Here is a 16833-nt window from a genome sequence, read left to right as displayed (position 1 = left end):
TGGAATAAACTGTGAACATTTGCACCATCATTTTGTAGGCTGGTACATCAATCAATGTTATTTTGATATATGTGCTTTTTTGAGCTCTTAAGAGCAGCTTATACTCAAAAATTGAGGGAGCCAGTAGTTGAAGTGTCTCCTTATCACTATTTTATCTTGCATATTCATGAAGTTGTACTGAGTGCTTTAATCAGTCAGGACTGTAGGTGTCATAATTTTGCTCAGATAGAAAATTATTTTCATGAAATAGGGACTCATTGGAAGCTTAGCAGAGGTTTTAAATGCCTGTAGGTTTGGAAAAAGTAAAGGGCAGATGTAAGCTCAGGGATTTGAGGTACTCTTGAGATTTGAGGGCAAGGACTGTAGCAGTTGGAAGATTTATGGGTGGCTTCTTGTTTCAGCTTTCCAGACTCTGTCATCAACAAAACGTGTCTTATGTAATAAGAGTTCCCATTAATCATTTCTGAGACTCTTGGACATCTACTTCATGGGAGGTTAAAAGTAATTTTGAAGCAGTTATTCCTGAAGGAGATACCTTGGTAGATGTCAGGAAGCAGCAGGAGCAGAGTAACTCTATGACAGAAAGGAGGTCAAGGGTGTTCATAGCAGAGGCATGCTGACCAGGGTCTCACTGGATCTGAGCAGGGTGGGCAGAACAAGGATGGGGATAGAAGCAGGTCCAGTTTACAGCCCAGATGAGATGAAGTAATTGGGTCCATCCAGAGAGGCCAGAGCGGAGCAGCTGGAGCTGGAGACAGGACTAGGGATGAGCTCCCTACAGGGTAGGTCTGAGGCCCATCTGAGATACAGAGCTGGAGAAGGGATTGGATACAAGTACACCTACAGTGTGACTCAAGCAAGTACGTAGGGCTCATAGAATAAGAATGAACTTATAAGAAAAACTGTTCTGAACAGGCAGTAGAAGCGTTCTTAATGTTTTTGTGTTGGATACATTACAGAAGGTATGCCTTCTTCAAAAACTAGGGTTTGTGCATCCTTCAGTACACCTGCGAGAAATGTGCCCTGAGCAGTCAATTCCACTTGAATGGAATTCTCATTTTATTGGTAATGAACTGCTTCAGGAAAGGCAATGTGTTCTTAGATAGGTGAGCAGTGCTTTGTGTGTGCAGCAGATTTAAACTACTCAGTCTGTCTAGCTTGGCTGGATTTGTGTGCTGATGTAATAAGTCTGATATTTTTTTTCTTTCGATACAATAATTTAGAATGCCATCAGAGGAAGTACAGATGTTAAGGCTTTTGTCTGTTCCGTAGAAAAGGAGGTTTTTCTAGGTGCAGCCAGCATTACTGTTTTGTACATCTGTTAATGCAGAGGTGTAGTAATTGTTTTCATTGGCACTACAAGTGTAAATCCATAACTGTTCAGAGAAAATTGAGATAGTAACATCAGAGGTGTTTTTTGGGGGGAAAGAGTAACACTTTGGGGCAGTTAACACTGTAGGACAAACACTTGCTGTGCAGCAGGTAGTTTTGTGAGGCATTCTTACTGTGACAATCACAGAAAGGAAAAGCATTTTAGCTGTGTCATTAAAGTAAGTGGATAGTTTAAATTAATAAAAATTATTAATTTAAAAAATTATTTTTATGCATGCTTCACTTAAAAGTGCCTTTGCTATTGCTACCCTTTTAGTCTTGTATGCCCATGGTACTCATGGAAGTAGTGTAACTAGTGTAGTGGGAAGGTACTGCAGGAATGGTGACTAAGAATGTGACATAGGGAGTCAAAAGAAATTATTCTGTATTTCACCTCCTGTCTTACTAACAATTTGTTCAGTACGGTTTGTATTGGTATAATAAAGAGGGCAGATGAAGAAGGCTTTTAGAGCTCTTTGTTAAAGAATTTTAAGAGTTAATAAAGAGTTACAAGTCTTTCATGCTGTGTTTGCTTTGATGTTAATAGGTTTGGGTTTGTATGGCTTTTTGAATTTTTGTTTTGTGTACAAAAGCAGTATACTATGATTTTCCTTGCTGCAGAGTCTAGACCAAAGCAGTTGCTTGTGTACATTAATCCATATGGAGGAAAAAGACAAGGGAAGAGGATTTATGAACAGAAGGTTGCTCCACTCTTCAGTCTAGCTTCCATATCCACTGATGTTGTTAGTGAGTATAATGAATATTTTAATTTCTTAATAAGCTCAGTATGAACCCTTTAAAACATCGCTGATTAGCTAAAGTTCTTTCTGTTAGTTACCTTTTCTTACTAAGGAAACAAAGGGGTGGAGAATGTTTTCTAATTAAAGTGTAGATAGCCAAATAAATGGCAATCTTCTATCAACCTTCTGATTACTGAACTAAAACTTCTGGTGTTCCTGAGCTATTTGAGCTCTTAATTTATAAGATACCACCTTTCTTTTCTTTCTCAGTTTCACTGTGAAAACTATCTGTACATTTGCACAATTTTTAATTAAATATTTCTTCTGTATGTACTGTGCATGTCTCCTTCAATTCTTTCCCTGGCAAACATCTTTTGAGACACATCTTTTGGACAGGCTGTTTTATGGTCACATTGGCGATAGACTCATCGTTATTAATGAATTAACTTTTATAAGTCTATATATTATATGGCTTTATAGTAGTATTTTTAAATAATAAATTTTAATGTGTTTATTTCTTCACAGTAACTGAACATGCTAATCATGCTAAGGACAACTTGTTTGAAATTAATATTTATAAATACGATGGGTAAGTAACTTTACTTGCCTTTTTTTATTATTCTTTTCAAGTTGATATGTTATGTAATTGGTCTGTTCTTCTTTCTAATTTAAAATGGTAACCTTCATTACTGATACATTTATTGCAATAGCTGAAAGTCCTGGGGCATGTTCCTTTCTGTAGGAGTTCTGCATTTAGGAGTATAAAAAGGAAACTAAACTGTTACTGTAAACTTGCTCAGCACAATATGTTCAAGCATAGTATAACAATGTTTGCATGAGATTTGTGTTCAAAAGATGAATGTAAGATTAATTCTGCTCAGTTGAGCATTCTGTTGTAGCTCAAAAGCTACCCAGAAATGTTTTGTGTTCTTGACATACATGAGTTCAGAACACTGCACTAGTGGCATTCAGCCTTTGTGTAAAAAGCATGCAGTGTTTAGAAGTGTTTCAGGTATTTCCTCTTGCTATATATGACTGTTGTATAGTGGCTACCTTGTTTGTCTTTATTTGCATTTCTCCTGTTTGGAAGTTACTATTTTAAAAGAAGACCTGACTGAATGGTGGTCTTGCATTCCATTATTAAATCTGCTGTTGAAGCAGAATATTTTAATTAAAAAGCCATTTCAGTTTCCAGCTCATTACATGAAACAAGTTACATGTCTGGAAAAATATGAAAATGTATGCAGATAAACTCTCATAGCTACAATATTTTAAAATTTTATCATCTGCTTGCTAACAGGTACATTTAAACTGGTAAGCTGCAAAAAGAAAGCACATTCTGTCTTTTCAGAGTACTTTTGCTGTAGTGCTTTGTTATATACATTGTCTGTGTTGAGTAAGGGCATGACATTGAGAGAGCATTAGTAAGAAATGATATTCATAGGCTGAGTTCACAGACTTCATCTGTTTAATGAGTTGACTTTAAATAAACAGTTTTGTCTATACTGTGATTTTTCCTAATTTTTCAGAATTTCAAGAAAGTGAAATATTGATCCTAGCAAAACCTAGTTAGTTATGATTTTTCCCTTTTATCTGACTTGTGATTTGAAATAAGTATATTGATGGTTTGTGAATTTCAGTACAGAGCAGAAAGGGAGGCGAGTGAGCCCATGTCCACTCCTAGCAAATTATTTTTACAGCAAATGGTAGTGACTAGTTGTGGTATCTGAAGTGTTTTTGGCAGATTCAAAGTCTTGCATTGCAGAATTTTTTCCCTGTTGGGTGGTTGGTTTTTTTTTTGTTTGTTTTGTTTTCTCTCTCTAACATGCCAAGATAAACAATAGGCCAGAGAACTGTATCTTTTTAGAAAAATCTTGTGATTCTTCTATTCCTGGGCTGGGCCTGAATGGCAGTTTGCTTGGGAACTGCAGCCTGTCTTTCCAAGCCTGACTTTTGTCCACCATGTACAACTCTTTCTGTGGTCAACAGTGATGTTAGGAAGGACTCCTTGTATTAAAACTACTTTTTGAAGAACACATCAGATGGTCATCTGGAACATTTAAAAATTGGTTGAACTACTTGTGTTCTTCAGATGTGTGTTTCTTCAGCTTTGACTTTTCTCACATGCAGGAAAAGGTTCTTTGGATTCCTGCATCTAATTGCTCAGCTATCCTTGTAGACTGGTTCTAATGCATGGCTTTCCCTTCATTCAGTGATGAATTTCTTCATTTAATCTGCAAGTTCCCTATTTGACAAAGCCATACGTGAGCAATTCTGCGAGTAGATGCAGGATTCTTAATGATAATTGCTTCATTGCTTTTCAAATGTTTTTACTTTAGACAGCTTATTTAAATATCTTATGCATGTTTCCTGTTTGTTCTTCCTATTTTGCCTTATAGGAATTTCTTAAGGTGAATGTAGTAACCTAATAGCTCAGTGATAGAGCAGCTTTTCTTTAAGCACTGTTACTTAAAATATTCATTTGGTTACAATATAGCAGGGTTTTGTATATCACTGTGCAGAACAATTGGAGCCTTCTGTAATATAGTGCAGGTGACAGCCATGTTTGCAGTAAGTGATTCTGTGCTCTCTTATCCATATGCCTGTTGCACAAGCCTTTGCAAAATTGTTCCTGGTTGGGGCTTTTTTTTCCTAGTTTTTGAGTAAGTTCTCAGAATGGTTGAGATTAGAAGGGACTGTAGTTCCTTAAAAACTCACTTGACTTGCAGATTATTTTCTGAGGTCCTCTAGCAGATGTTTTTTGCTGTTACCATCTAGCTAAAAAGCTAAATGCTTGCCCACTAGTAAAATAAAGCCAAAGAGTAAGAATCACTCGAAGATGTTTCTTTCAGACATTCTTCACTAGGGACCTTCACATGTGCAGCATATATGTGACTTGTACAGTGGTCATCTGGTGTTTGCTATGAATCTGGTTGTGCTGTTATTGCATATGTGAAGTTCTGTATCATATTTATCCTTGATAGGTACAGGCATTCATGTAATTGTCTCCTCTTAGCCTGGATGTAGTGTTTGTAATGGATGCTCAGAGGGCTGGAGCACCTCTCCCATGAAGACAGGTGGGAGAGCTGGGCTTTTTCAGCCTGGAGAAGCTGAAGGCTCTGGCAAAGCTTTAGAGCACCTTTCAGTACCTAAAGGGGACTTAAAAGGAGGCTGGAGAGGGACATTCCACAAAGACAAGAGGGAATGGTTTTAAACTGAAAGAGGGCAGGTTTACATAAGGCTTAAGGAATAAATTGTTTACTGTGAAAGTGGAGATGCACTGGAACAGGCTGCCCAGGAAAGTTGTGGATACCCCATCTCTGGAGTGTTGGCCAGGTTGGATGGAGCTTTGAGCAAACTCACACTGAGACAACATTAACCTTGTACTGATATGGAATTTTTTGTCTCTTTAGCCTCTTTTCTTGAGTCTGCAGAGAAAGATAAAATGGGCTAAAATTGAGGAATAGCATAGTTAAGCTATTGGAAGAGAAAAAAAAATTACAAAAATTGAAAAAAAAATACCTTTTATTCCTTCTCTCCCAGTCTCCTAGGTCTTGACTTAGAGTTGAACAGTTCATGTTTTTAAGACTGTCCTCTTCATTCAGGAAAAAATATGACTGGTTTTTTCAAGCTTTCCATCTGCTGAAAATACAATAATAACAAAATTTAAATAATCTATACCTAAAAATTAGATAAATTGATTTGTCCTATAAAATAAGTGCTCATTCTGCAGTATCTGTTGCTGATGATATGGAAGAGTATTAGTTTATGAGTTGGAAATTATTGCTATGGATAACAGCACACATTCCTAGACTTGTATGCTAGGAACTACATATGTAACTCTGGATTTCTCATGTGCTCCTTTAAACTGTATTTGAATTAGTTTTTCAGTTAAAGAATGTTTATGCATTTAGAGGTCAGAGTGCATTTGATTATTGTTCATAAAATGTGTACTACTGTAGAATAGTCTTTTTACTTCCTAGAATTTGCTTGGCTGTGGACTCTCTGCTGAACTTCAACATATTGAGGATCTGTGTAGCTGCTGTACCAGCTCTGACCTGAATTAAACTTGTGAAACAAAGTGTTGCATCTAGTAACATTTAGAACTCTGTCTCATTATGAATGGTTATGTAAATACACATAACTGTTGTCTGCTTGATGGGATCTCAGCATGTTCAAAAGAGCGTGCAGACATACACTTCTCTAGTTTTTGACTTTCATATAGTGTATATTCCTGTTAAATTGTGTAAAATATACTTCTGCCTGAAGTGGCAAATGTCAACTTTTCCCTTTTTAGTAAAGGTACCGTTTCCATTTCATGTACTTAGAAAGCTGTATGTACAGTCCTGTTCAGTGTTTTATTTGTATAGTGAACTTCCACTGATACTTGCTGTCTGCACAAAGTAGCAGAGGATAAATTTTTTTGCAGGTTGCATTCCAACATTTTTTCCTAATGTTACAGATATATATAGGTGCATTTGCAGTTTTGTAGCTTGAAATTTTTTTCTGCTTTTTGTTAATTGTGTAGTTGACTGTAGGCTACTGTATCCTGTAAAAATGGAGGAGGAGAACAGAACAAGTATTTTTGGTGTGCCCAGTGCATGCCCTAAGTAGAACACTTGCCGTGTTGTTGTTTATTGACTGTTAGTGTGCATTCTAATTTGTGTTTTCTGGCAGTGTTGTTTGTGTTGGTGGGGACGGCATGTTCAGTGAAGTGATGCATGGTCTCATTGGAAGAATGCAGAAGGACTCTGGCATAGACCAAAATAATCCCAAAGCATCGTTAGTCCAGTGCAATATAAGGATTGGCATAATTCCTGCTGGTAAGAAAGGGTTAACTTTCGGTTTAATTTATTCATTCGTTCTTGAAATTTTTTCGTATTCATAGCTTCTTAAATTTAGGCCTAAGTGTAAGATCTGAGCAATGATAGTGTATAAAGACACCTGACTAAAGATGTTTGTATCCATATAAAATTATTGATCCCATGCAATTTTATTTAGGAAGAGTATTTTGTAAAGGAAATCAAATCTTAATGTATAACTTCAGAATTTAATTACTGCTTCTTTTTTTGTGGTATATTGTGTGTTAATATGAGATAAGATGTTGACAGAAATACTCTTCTAAACACATTAAGGAGTGGAATTTACTAAACAGAAATATACCTGATAAATATTTTTCCAGTTCCAGGTCCTCCACTAACTTAGAATTGTAATGAGAACTTCTCACTGGTCTGGCAAACTCCAAACAAATGCAGGATTCCTTGACTTTCTTTTCGTCCATTTGCTCTCAGAGCAACTGCAGGGCAACTACAGCTGAGGAACAGTTCTTGTTTTCCAGACCAAGTTGCAGTTTCTGCCCCCTGTTAGAGGTGCTACACATTCACGTTCTAAATTCTGAATGCTACACATTCAGTTCTCAGTGTAAGCCACTTTTTCAGGCAGCCCTGACTGCTGTCATTTGAGAGAACTCATTCTTCAAATTGAGGTCTTTTTTTTGATTGTATTATTATTATTATTATTATTGACCATAAAGGCATTCTTTGGATCTATCTTGCTGTTTTCAATCTGATGTCCCATGTGTTACCTCATCCTGCCTGTTTGGTCCTCAAAGATTCCTTCACAAGCAGATTAACAAGTTTGTTCTCTCTTCCAGTACCAAATTAAGTGTTGTAACTCTTTAACAGAATCAGTAATTTTGAGATCTCTGTAGGAATACCGATGGACAGTTCAGTACCCTTTCTATGTTGTTCTTTTTTCTTGTCTGATGCTTGAGCTTTGGATTAAAGAACTGGACATGAAATAAACATTGTGAGCTTCTGGTTAGAATTAAAATAAAGGCTTGTGAGAAAATTTAGCACAAGTTGTAAAAATACACCAAGTGAAGTACAGTGTTTCTACCTTCAAGCTATAGTGACTAATTTTATACTCCTTACATCTGTGTAAAGAATGTATCCAAATCCGAGCAACCTGAATTCATGCTTGCAAGAAGCTTAACCATTTCTGCTTGCAGTACAATAAATATTGGGTATCTAAAAGTTGCAAAGTGAATATCCCCTTACGGTTTTTCACTTTCCTACTATATTTAAGTATATTTTTAGTTGATTTGCTAAAGCTTTGTATTAAAGTCAGTATATGTAATAAACATCACAATAATAGAATTTGAAGTGTTCTACTCCTTTTTCTTATTTGGGCAAATTTCTTGAGCTAAAGGTTTTTTGCTTACATGATTGGTTTCAGAAGATTTGGCTACTGGTGATATGTGACCATAAGAAAATACAATCAAAAAAACAGAACCTCAATATTAAGAGCTATTTCTTTGTCCTCAGGAAAGATTAACCTTGCTTTTTCAACATTTTCTTAATGCATTTTTTCCAATTGCACCCAAAAAGTATGATCTTCACTGTTATTTTAATTTTGTTAACTTGTTTCAAGTCACTTGTCTTACATATTTTCATGTTTTGTTTGTTTTGTCCATTGTATCCTTTTGCTATTTGAGTGTATACTGTATGTTCTATTCCTTGAACGACATGAGGTACAGCCTTGTAATCACTGCTATAGTTCAAATATTTTCTCCAAGTCATTATTCAAATCCCTCGAAAATTATTTAAATGGTGTATAAGGAAGTTGGCCTTAAAATTCCATAATTTAACTGTTTGGAAATACAGAGCATAATATACGTCTTGATCTGCTTGTATATTGTACATATTATATATCTATTTTAAATGATCCATCGCTATATATATGGGAAAGTGCTTAGTTACTGAAAAAGGTAGTCAAGTCATTGAACAAATCTTAAGACATCGAGTCATTCCAGGGACCCTAAATTGACTATGAAATAGCTAACCTACCCTGAAGGCAGCAAGATTTGGTTTTTTTGTTCTGGGGGTTTTTTTCCAGCCCATAGTGAAGCTGTTGTCTGTTCATCTTTGCTTGATACAATGTAGTTCTTGCCATGTATTGGCTCCAATAGATCCCCTAGTTCCATCACTAGTGCATGAGGTCTGTTCCAAAAATAAGTTAAATTCTTAAAAAGACCTTTTTTTGTAAGTAAAACATTAGTCCTGAAATACAAATCATGCATCTAGTAAAACTTCATGCAGTATGTTCTTTCTGCTTCTTTATAACCAACCTTTTTTTAAAATCCCAAGAACTCATTAAGAGGTTCTGAAAACAAACACTACCCATAGTTTAGAGATGAAGATCTAAAGCTCTGTGTGTCTTCTGATGCATGGAGATAGTTTGCTCAGTGATGACAGGAGCCTGGGGTAAGATGACAGTGGATCAGTGTTTTTGCATTTTTTATCATCTGGTTCCTGATACCAGATTGTGAAGAGAAACGTGGCAGGTTGTAGTTTGTGGTTGTGATTAAACAGTTTCTGTTTTCAAACAAACACTAAATTCAGCAGACTTAGTTCTTTGCTCTGAGACTGACAATTTACTTTTACAAAGGTTTGAAATTATGAATGAAAGACATGTAATGCTAAAACACTTTTGTCTATATGACTGGGTTTGAGTTATGAGCTTTATTTCGTAGCAGAATTTCATTGTCCAGGCTCTTTTTTCTTGAATGTGGAATACAACTTGTAAATCATCATTCCAACTTTATGGAGCAAGTCCCTGCTTGGCTCTTTTTTTTTTTTTTTTTTCCTAGAACAGTTGTGTCTCTTTCCAGCCAGCCTCTTTCCTTAGTGTGTCTCATGGTTGAAAAATATAATTTATCCTTATGCTTTATGGAACACTTTTATGAAATAACTTGTGTTTTTGTTGACATGAATAAAAGACTCCTGCTCAAATGGCAGTTCTAACTTCTGAATTCCTCTTAGTTGCAGCCATTCTTCAAATCTGCCAGTGAAACTGTTTGCCCGTGTAAACAGATTTGCTTTTAAGAGTACTTAGAGGTTGTAGTGCATCTATGAAAACCTCTGTTTAGTTATTTCTTCCTCTCAGCCTTAAAAGCTAGTTATTGCCCACTAGCCTAAAAGCACATACAGCCATGTAATCTCACTGCATTCAGAGAAGTTGTAGTCTCCATAGAACTTGAAAACAGAGAATCGTTCCTGATACAGCTTGGACACTGAGATTTCATCCACATGTTTTAGTATTAAAATTATACCCTCTGGAGTAAACCAAAATAATTTGCTGTTCTTATTCTGCTTGGCACAGAACAGGATAAAACTGTCAACTGCTGTTCTGTTTTAGTTAAAACAAACTTACCTAGGTTAAATACTCCAGTGATCTTAACAGATAGGAAAGAAAAATCCCACTTCACTCTGTGCTGTGGGATAATACTATTACACTGATTCCAAAAAACAAGTCTGCATCCCACCCTGGGGGGAAAAATCTAAGCACTGGGGAAGATTGAGTAAAGTATAGACACAAAGTCAATAACTATAGTGATTTTAGGCTTCTAGTGCTGCCAGATCACTCTGTTTTGTGGTGGTCAGCTCAGTAACATTTAGGATTGAAGGATGCAGTGTGATTATAATCAGACTGTTGATAGGCTGCTATAGAAGTTAAGAATTCAAAAGACAGTGTAAGCTTCCTGTCTGAAGGTAATACAGGAAAAAGACGGAGGATTTATTCACAAACTTAACAAATAGATTCCAGTCAAGTTGTGAAGTGTGATTGGACATACTGCTTTCATTTAGAGTGTAAAAATTATCTTAAAAATGTGTTAAAGCATAGCAATAAAAGCTGTCTTTCTTGCTTAATTACTTCAAGTGATCTGTTCACAGCCTTCTTAATTACAATGCTTGTAATATTTAATGATCTTTGCCATTTAGTTAGCATCTCATTTCAAAGTTCAGTATATCCACTTTGAAATCTGAAATGCATGTTTTATGTTCCTCCTCCAGCATTTTAAATCCATTAAACTTCTTGAAATGGCAGTCTTAGGGCTAAATACTGCATTTAATATAGTAGGCCTGCCATGGAGACAAGTCAGTATTACTTATTCCTGTGATGTTAATTTCATCTTTAAAATCTGCCATTGTTGGATTAATCCATTTTTGTTGCTCTGTGTTACTGAATTTATGCTGAAGTAATTATCTACCAAAACTTGACTTCTTGGTTTCTGTATGCAGAAAGGAAGATATATAAAACTTCAAGGAGGTACAGGGGTGTAAGCCTAGACACTTCATCTCTCTCTATAGCATTAGCTTCTCCCCATTACTTTTGAATGTGCCAGCTCCTTCTCATTTTAAAATCACTTCTCAGAAAAGTAATTTTCTAGATTTTTTCATAATATTAAATACTGTTTGACCCAAGAGCATGCAGTTACTGTCCCTAGGGTGACTTACCTGACATTTTGTCTGTGCAATGACTGCATGGATTATGGATTCACAAAAACACTGCACAAATATTGGGCCCCCACTGAAGTAGCCATTCTACCTGTTTTCACCACAAATACAGATTTGTCTGAGGATTCTGTATGTGCCATGGGAGAACATGCCCCCGTCAAGAGTATTTCACATGAAGCACTGCTCATGAGCTCTAAAAGTATTTCTATTTCTTTATTAAATTCACTGTTTTCCATAGGATCAACATCTAGCTGACTTGTTTCTGTCACCTGCTTAGTTTAATTCTTCAGTTGTTTGTAAGTTGTTTAGTTTTCCATCAATAAAAGCACAAAACCAAATACTTGTAGCCCACACCACATGTGTTTTGGTTTAAGAAACCTTAGTTGTAAGTTAGTAGTCTGATTACGTTTCAGATATTTAGTCTAGCACTTTGACTTTTTGTTGTTGGTCCACCGATCAATGGCATGAACTCTTCCATAAAACCATCAAATTACCTGGTTTTGCCTAACCACTTGAGTTTGTTTTGTGACTAATTTTAACTTGTGGTGTCTGAGTGTACCTTTTTGCATGACTTGTCTACTCAAAAATACCTGGCGATGTTCACATGCAAAGGGGAAATCTGGTCATTTAGCTGTAGTACATTCTGTGTAATGCAGTCCATCACTTTGCTTTCTTTAATATTGCTTTAGCAAAACTTACTTATGTGGAGTACATGCTCTTTAATAAATAGCTTGATCATTCTTCCTTGTGATTAATTAAAAGGAAATATTTCCTTCATAATTTTTAAATCATTAAATGTATTTGTATGAAAGATTGCATTTTTCATATTTGGGGAGGAAAAGAACACAGACAACTTGCCTGTATAACAACTATGTGATTGTATGATACCTCCTAATAAAAAACAGACTTCTGGCAAAATGAGTAATGGATGGTAGAGATTGAGAATAATTATACTTGCTTTAACAAAGACAAGTTGTTGTGCCCTCTACATCCTTCATGTTTTCAGTGAGTTCTTAATATCAAAGTATCTGGGATGAGAGCTTTTTTAGCTGGGAGAATTCAGACATTCAGCATCTACATATGGTGTGGTGGTGTGGTGCCACCATCGTTGAAATGTGCTGGCCCTATGCAAGATGATGGTAGTACTAGAGTAGGAGTTGGAGGACGAGCAGAGTAATCTGCAGCACTTGATCTGTGGTGGTTGGTGGCATTTTAGGTACAGGAATTAATCTCCTTCGGGTAAGTTTCAGTTAGAAACTGGCACTCAAATTTTCCTGCTCATTTGGTGTCTGCAAGTGAGATGGCATCTAACCTCATACCAGGGGCCATCTGGTCCATGGGGTCAGCAGAGCCTGTTCATCTTCTGTTGCATCTGCTTGTCATGTGCAGATGTCTTGCCTCCCAAGTCCCTTTCACTGAGGCCTGTGTGTGAGTACTGAAGGACTCACACACAGTGAAGTGAGTATTCAAGCTGAAGTTGCCATCAGCTCTTCCTGACAAGATGTCCCTGACCAGAACAGAAGCTTTCATGTACTGTCTGCAGTGGAGGATGCATACATATAGCTGTGTCGAAGTGTCTTAACCTGAAATTCACTCATTGCTTTGCATGCTGATTTTCTTCTCTACTAGCAAACCAATGCAAAAATTTGTTTCTATATCAAATACGGGGTTTTAGGTTTTTTTTTTGTAAAGTGAATTAGGGTCCAATTAGCAAGCAGTCCAACTACTTTCTTCACATTTGACTGTAGTTCTCTGCAATCCCTAAAAACCTCTTCTATGTTTCTTCACTCAGGCTGTTGCCCTTAAAAATCCCCACAGAAAATCTGGCTGAGTGTGTGTATATTTTTTCTGTTGGTTTAGCCAGAGCATACAATAGCCACCTCATTAGTCAAGAGTCATGCTCTATGGAAAGCTTCTTGCCTGAACTCAGTGCTCTGGCAGTCTTAAGCTATTCATCGTGGCATATTATTCAAGCTAAATTTACATTCTAATCCTGCTTTTCATACTAGGTTTGTACTGTTAAAATAACCCAGATTTTGGTGGGTTTGTTTATGCATCTGTTCAGAGTGCTGTTTCAGCAGTTGCAGATTCCACATCTAGTGGAGACCAACCTAATGGTCTAGAAGTCTTGTTTGGTTAAGAAGTATTCAAAAGGATTCAAATCCTTAATTATCATGAACATTTTTGTGACCTTTAAATAAATGCGCTTAGGTTCATGCTTGGTGTGGTGTTGTGGCAAGTTACATTCTCTTGGCATGTGTGTGAGGAATGCCATAGGGGCATCCATGTGAATAGGTCATTGGTCACTAGCTCCATACTACCAGCTCTAAGAGAAAAAAAAAACAGTGTTTTACTGTTTGTAGTTTGTAGTTCTCATGTCTGAGAAAGGCACTTGGTAAAAACTGTAGGTGTCTTCCCCAGTCTCCCATTTTAGGATCTCAGAATTAATTTCAGACTTCAGTTTTAATTTTAGCCCTTCCTTGCTAGTTAATGAACAGAAATGAAAATAAGTCATACGTAATTGCCAAACAGATGAATCAGCTTTTAATGGACTACAGAAGATCATAGAGAGATGAGCCTTTGGTGTTGAAATGTAGCTTGCATGAATTCCCCTCTTCTCCTGCCACCTGTAGTGTAAGACTACTGGGAAGCTCTGTTTACATCAAGACAAGTGTGATTGAGGCCATTCTAGGAGCAGAATGCCCATAAATCTGGAAAAAATGGGAAATGTTGGGTAAAGTGTTAGACTTCTACATTCAGCAGTCAAAGTTTAGGTCAGATTTCTCAGTGATTATTTGTTTCTCTTTTCAAAAGTAGTCAGATTTTTCTGTTCATGAGTGTAGGAGACAAAATGGAACTGAAAAACTTGGCAATAAAGTATAGCTTCAGCTTCAGAACTCCACTTAGTGTTTTCTGGTATAAAACTTTAAATATGACATGAGATTATTGTCTGTGTACCTTGTCTGTTATGATACTGAGGGAAACTGGAGTCCTCTGTCTTGCAGTGGCATATGCCTGTAATGGTACACTTGCACCATCTTGAACCTCAGCCTTGTAGCAAGAGGTCTATTTAGTCACACTGTTTCTTTTGTTCTACAGTTCTGTTATATTCTCTTTAATTGGATCCTGGAGCTGCTGCTTGTTCACTGTGGCAGATTTCTGCATAATGTTCACTTGGTAGAAGCTTCTGTTGTGCCATTCACAGCTAGGGGAACTGGTATCAATTTTCTGAAAAGTGAATTGGAGAGGAAAGGATTATTTTTGTTCCTGTTCTTAATTGCTCATGCCCTGACTGTTTTCAAAGTGAAAAAGAACCAAAAGTGGGTTTTAAATAATGGTTGCTCATTCCTCCATTTTTAGTTTCTATTTCAATTTGATAAGGCCTCAGAATCAAGTATGCTCTATCTGAGCTGCTCTTCAGCCTAGTGTATTGGAAGGAAATCTGTGAACATGTATGTGGACAAAGTTTATCTTTTCAGATGTCCAGCCTTGACTTTCAAGGAATTCAGTTTCATGGAAGGGATGGGAGAAACTGTAAGATAAACTTGGAGTTAGGTTGCAATAAATACACTTCTATATGTCTGGACCTGAGTTCCAAGTCCCTGCTGCAGAGTAGAAACCAGATCCCTACGTTAGGCTCTTGTTTTTTATAGGGAACAGGTAGACTTGTCCATTTCTAAACAGCATATAGGTGAAACCTAAAGCTTCACCCCTTTCTTCTTGTAGGTACTTTGCATCAAGACTGTAAAGGTACCTCTCTACCTATTTGTTACCCTATCTGTAAACTAACTCCTGAAAATAAGTATTTACTAATTTCCAAATAATAGAACTAAGCAGAAGTTTTTGGTGAAAGATGATACCTTGGAATTTAGATCAGTACCACAAAAAACAGCAGACCAGTCAATTTCTCATCTTTTCATGAGATCTCAATGAGCAAGAAATCTTAAACAGAGGATATCCATGTATGCCTACCTCATTTGATATAAAATCTATAATGTAATAATGAAATTTTCAGTGTAAATTAACTTCCCTTCACTAACTGCTACATATTTATTGCTTATATTGTGAAAATTTTCTACTTTGTATGGAGAGCAATAATTTGTACTCACTGGGGGGGAATGTTACAGTTTAAATAGTAATGTTTGTATCCCCATATTTACTTTGTTCATAAAATAGAAAGGACCAAACCAAAGGAATATAATGCTTTTATTTAGAGGACTATGCCAATAATATTCATTTTGAAAAGATACAAATTGATGCCTAGTGTTTTATTTTTCAGGATCAACAGATTGCATATGCTATTCAACTGTTGGCATTTCTGATCCTGTAACTTCGGCTCTTCATATTATTGTAGGTGGGTGTTTGCAGTTTGCTGTTGTGTTATTGAAGTGGTGAAAGTAGCCCAAAATACTATTTTCATTTAGTTCTCTCTTTATGTCTATGAAAAATATAATTGGAACATAATGGCTGAGTTGAAATACCAAGTTTTTGTCTGTGATTTAAGTCTCTAATTTGAAATACAGGAGGTTAAAAATCACTTTCTTTCTCTACAGTAATTCACTGTTTCCAAGGAATCATAACATTTTGAAACTTTGCTAAAGTTTTCAGGCATTCTGGCATTCCTTTGAAAATACTAAAATGCAATAAGCATCATCAGTTGTTGGACAATATCTCTCGCTGTATATATGTATATCTATCTTATAGAAAGCCTTGAGAAGTGTCTGAATAGTAGTATTTTGTGGAAGTTGTCCAAATTTCCTGGGCAATTCAATGTTCCCATGCCAAGTTAGAGTTAAGGTACCTTTTGGTATCATTACTGAGTATTTAATAGTTGCAGTTTTAGGATCTGGTGTTGCAAAGGTTTGCACATGTGTTTCTCTTATTAACCTATGATTAACTCTGTTCAGCATCTGTAGGGCTTAGGCCTTTGGACTAGGATTGATGTGGCTTTAGTATATCATAGTATTTGATCCGTTTTATTAAGTCCCAGAACAGTGGCTCATCTGGTCCAATCTCCCTGTGAAACAAAAAAAACCCCAAACACCAAAATACCAAACAAGCTAAAAAACCAACACTCACCCCCACAATGCCCACCATCACTCCAAAGCTTGCACAGTGAGGACATCAGAGAAGTGGTGTACTCTTTGTTCTTAGAGATTTTCAGGATTTGGCTGGATAAGCCCTGAGTAACCTGATCTGACCTCATAGCTGAATCCGCTTTGAGTGGGAGGTTTGGTGAGAAACCAAACCTTCCAGCTTGAATTATCCTCTGATAGTATGACACAGAGGTTTAAGTAGTACCCAGGGGACGTACAGGAGGTAGTGCCTTGATCTGCTCAGGGAAAGGGCTGTGGCAATTGACACAGGGTGCCCAGGGAAGTGGTTGATCACCAGCCCTGGAGATTCTTAGAAGATGTGTAGAT

At 36.6% G+C, this 16833-nt stretch overlaps 1 protein-coding gene across 2 annotated transcripts in view; it reads left to right on the top strand.

Annotated features, from left to right (window-relative positions):
• CERK (ceramide kinase) overlaps positions 1–16833 on the top strand; it is a 41119-nt gene that overhangs the window by 10447 nt on the left and 13839 nt on the right. The window contains exons 4-8 of one of the 2 annotated variants that reach the window (XM_085041484.1): positions 1993–2118; positions 2637–2700; positions 6789–6934; positions 15137–15160; positions 15690–15764. In XM_085041484.1, the coding sequence (XP_084897610.1) occupies positions 1993–2118; positions 2637–2700; positions 6789–6934; positions 15137–15160; positions 15690–15764 (435 nt within the window). The remainder of the gene's footprint in view (positions 1–1992; positions 2119–2636; positions 2701–6788; positions 6935–15136; positions 15161–15689; positions 15765–16833) is intronic. The other variant, XM_085041488.1, reaches the window with a different exon arrangement.

The sequence above is a fragment of the Lichenostomus cassidix genome, chromosome 1Aa (genome assembly GCF_008360975.1).
Source record: "Lichenostomus cassidix isolate B80296 chromosome 1Aa, HeHo_3.0, whole genome shotgun sequence".
Classification (NCBI taxonomy): Eukaryota; Metazoa; Chordata; class Aves; order Passeriformes; family Meliphagidae; genus Lichenostomus; species Lichenostomus cassidix.
The sequence above is the reverse complement of the archived record's forward strand: the minus strand, read 5'-3'. Positions and strand labels throughout refer to the sequence as shown.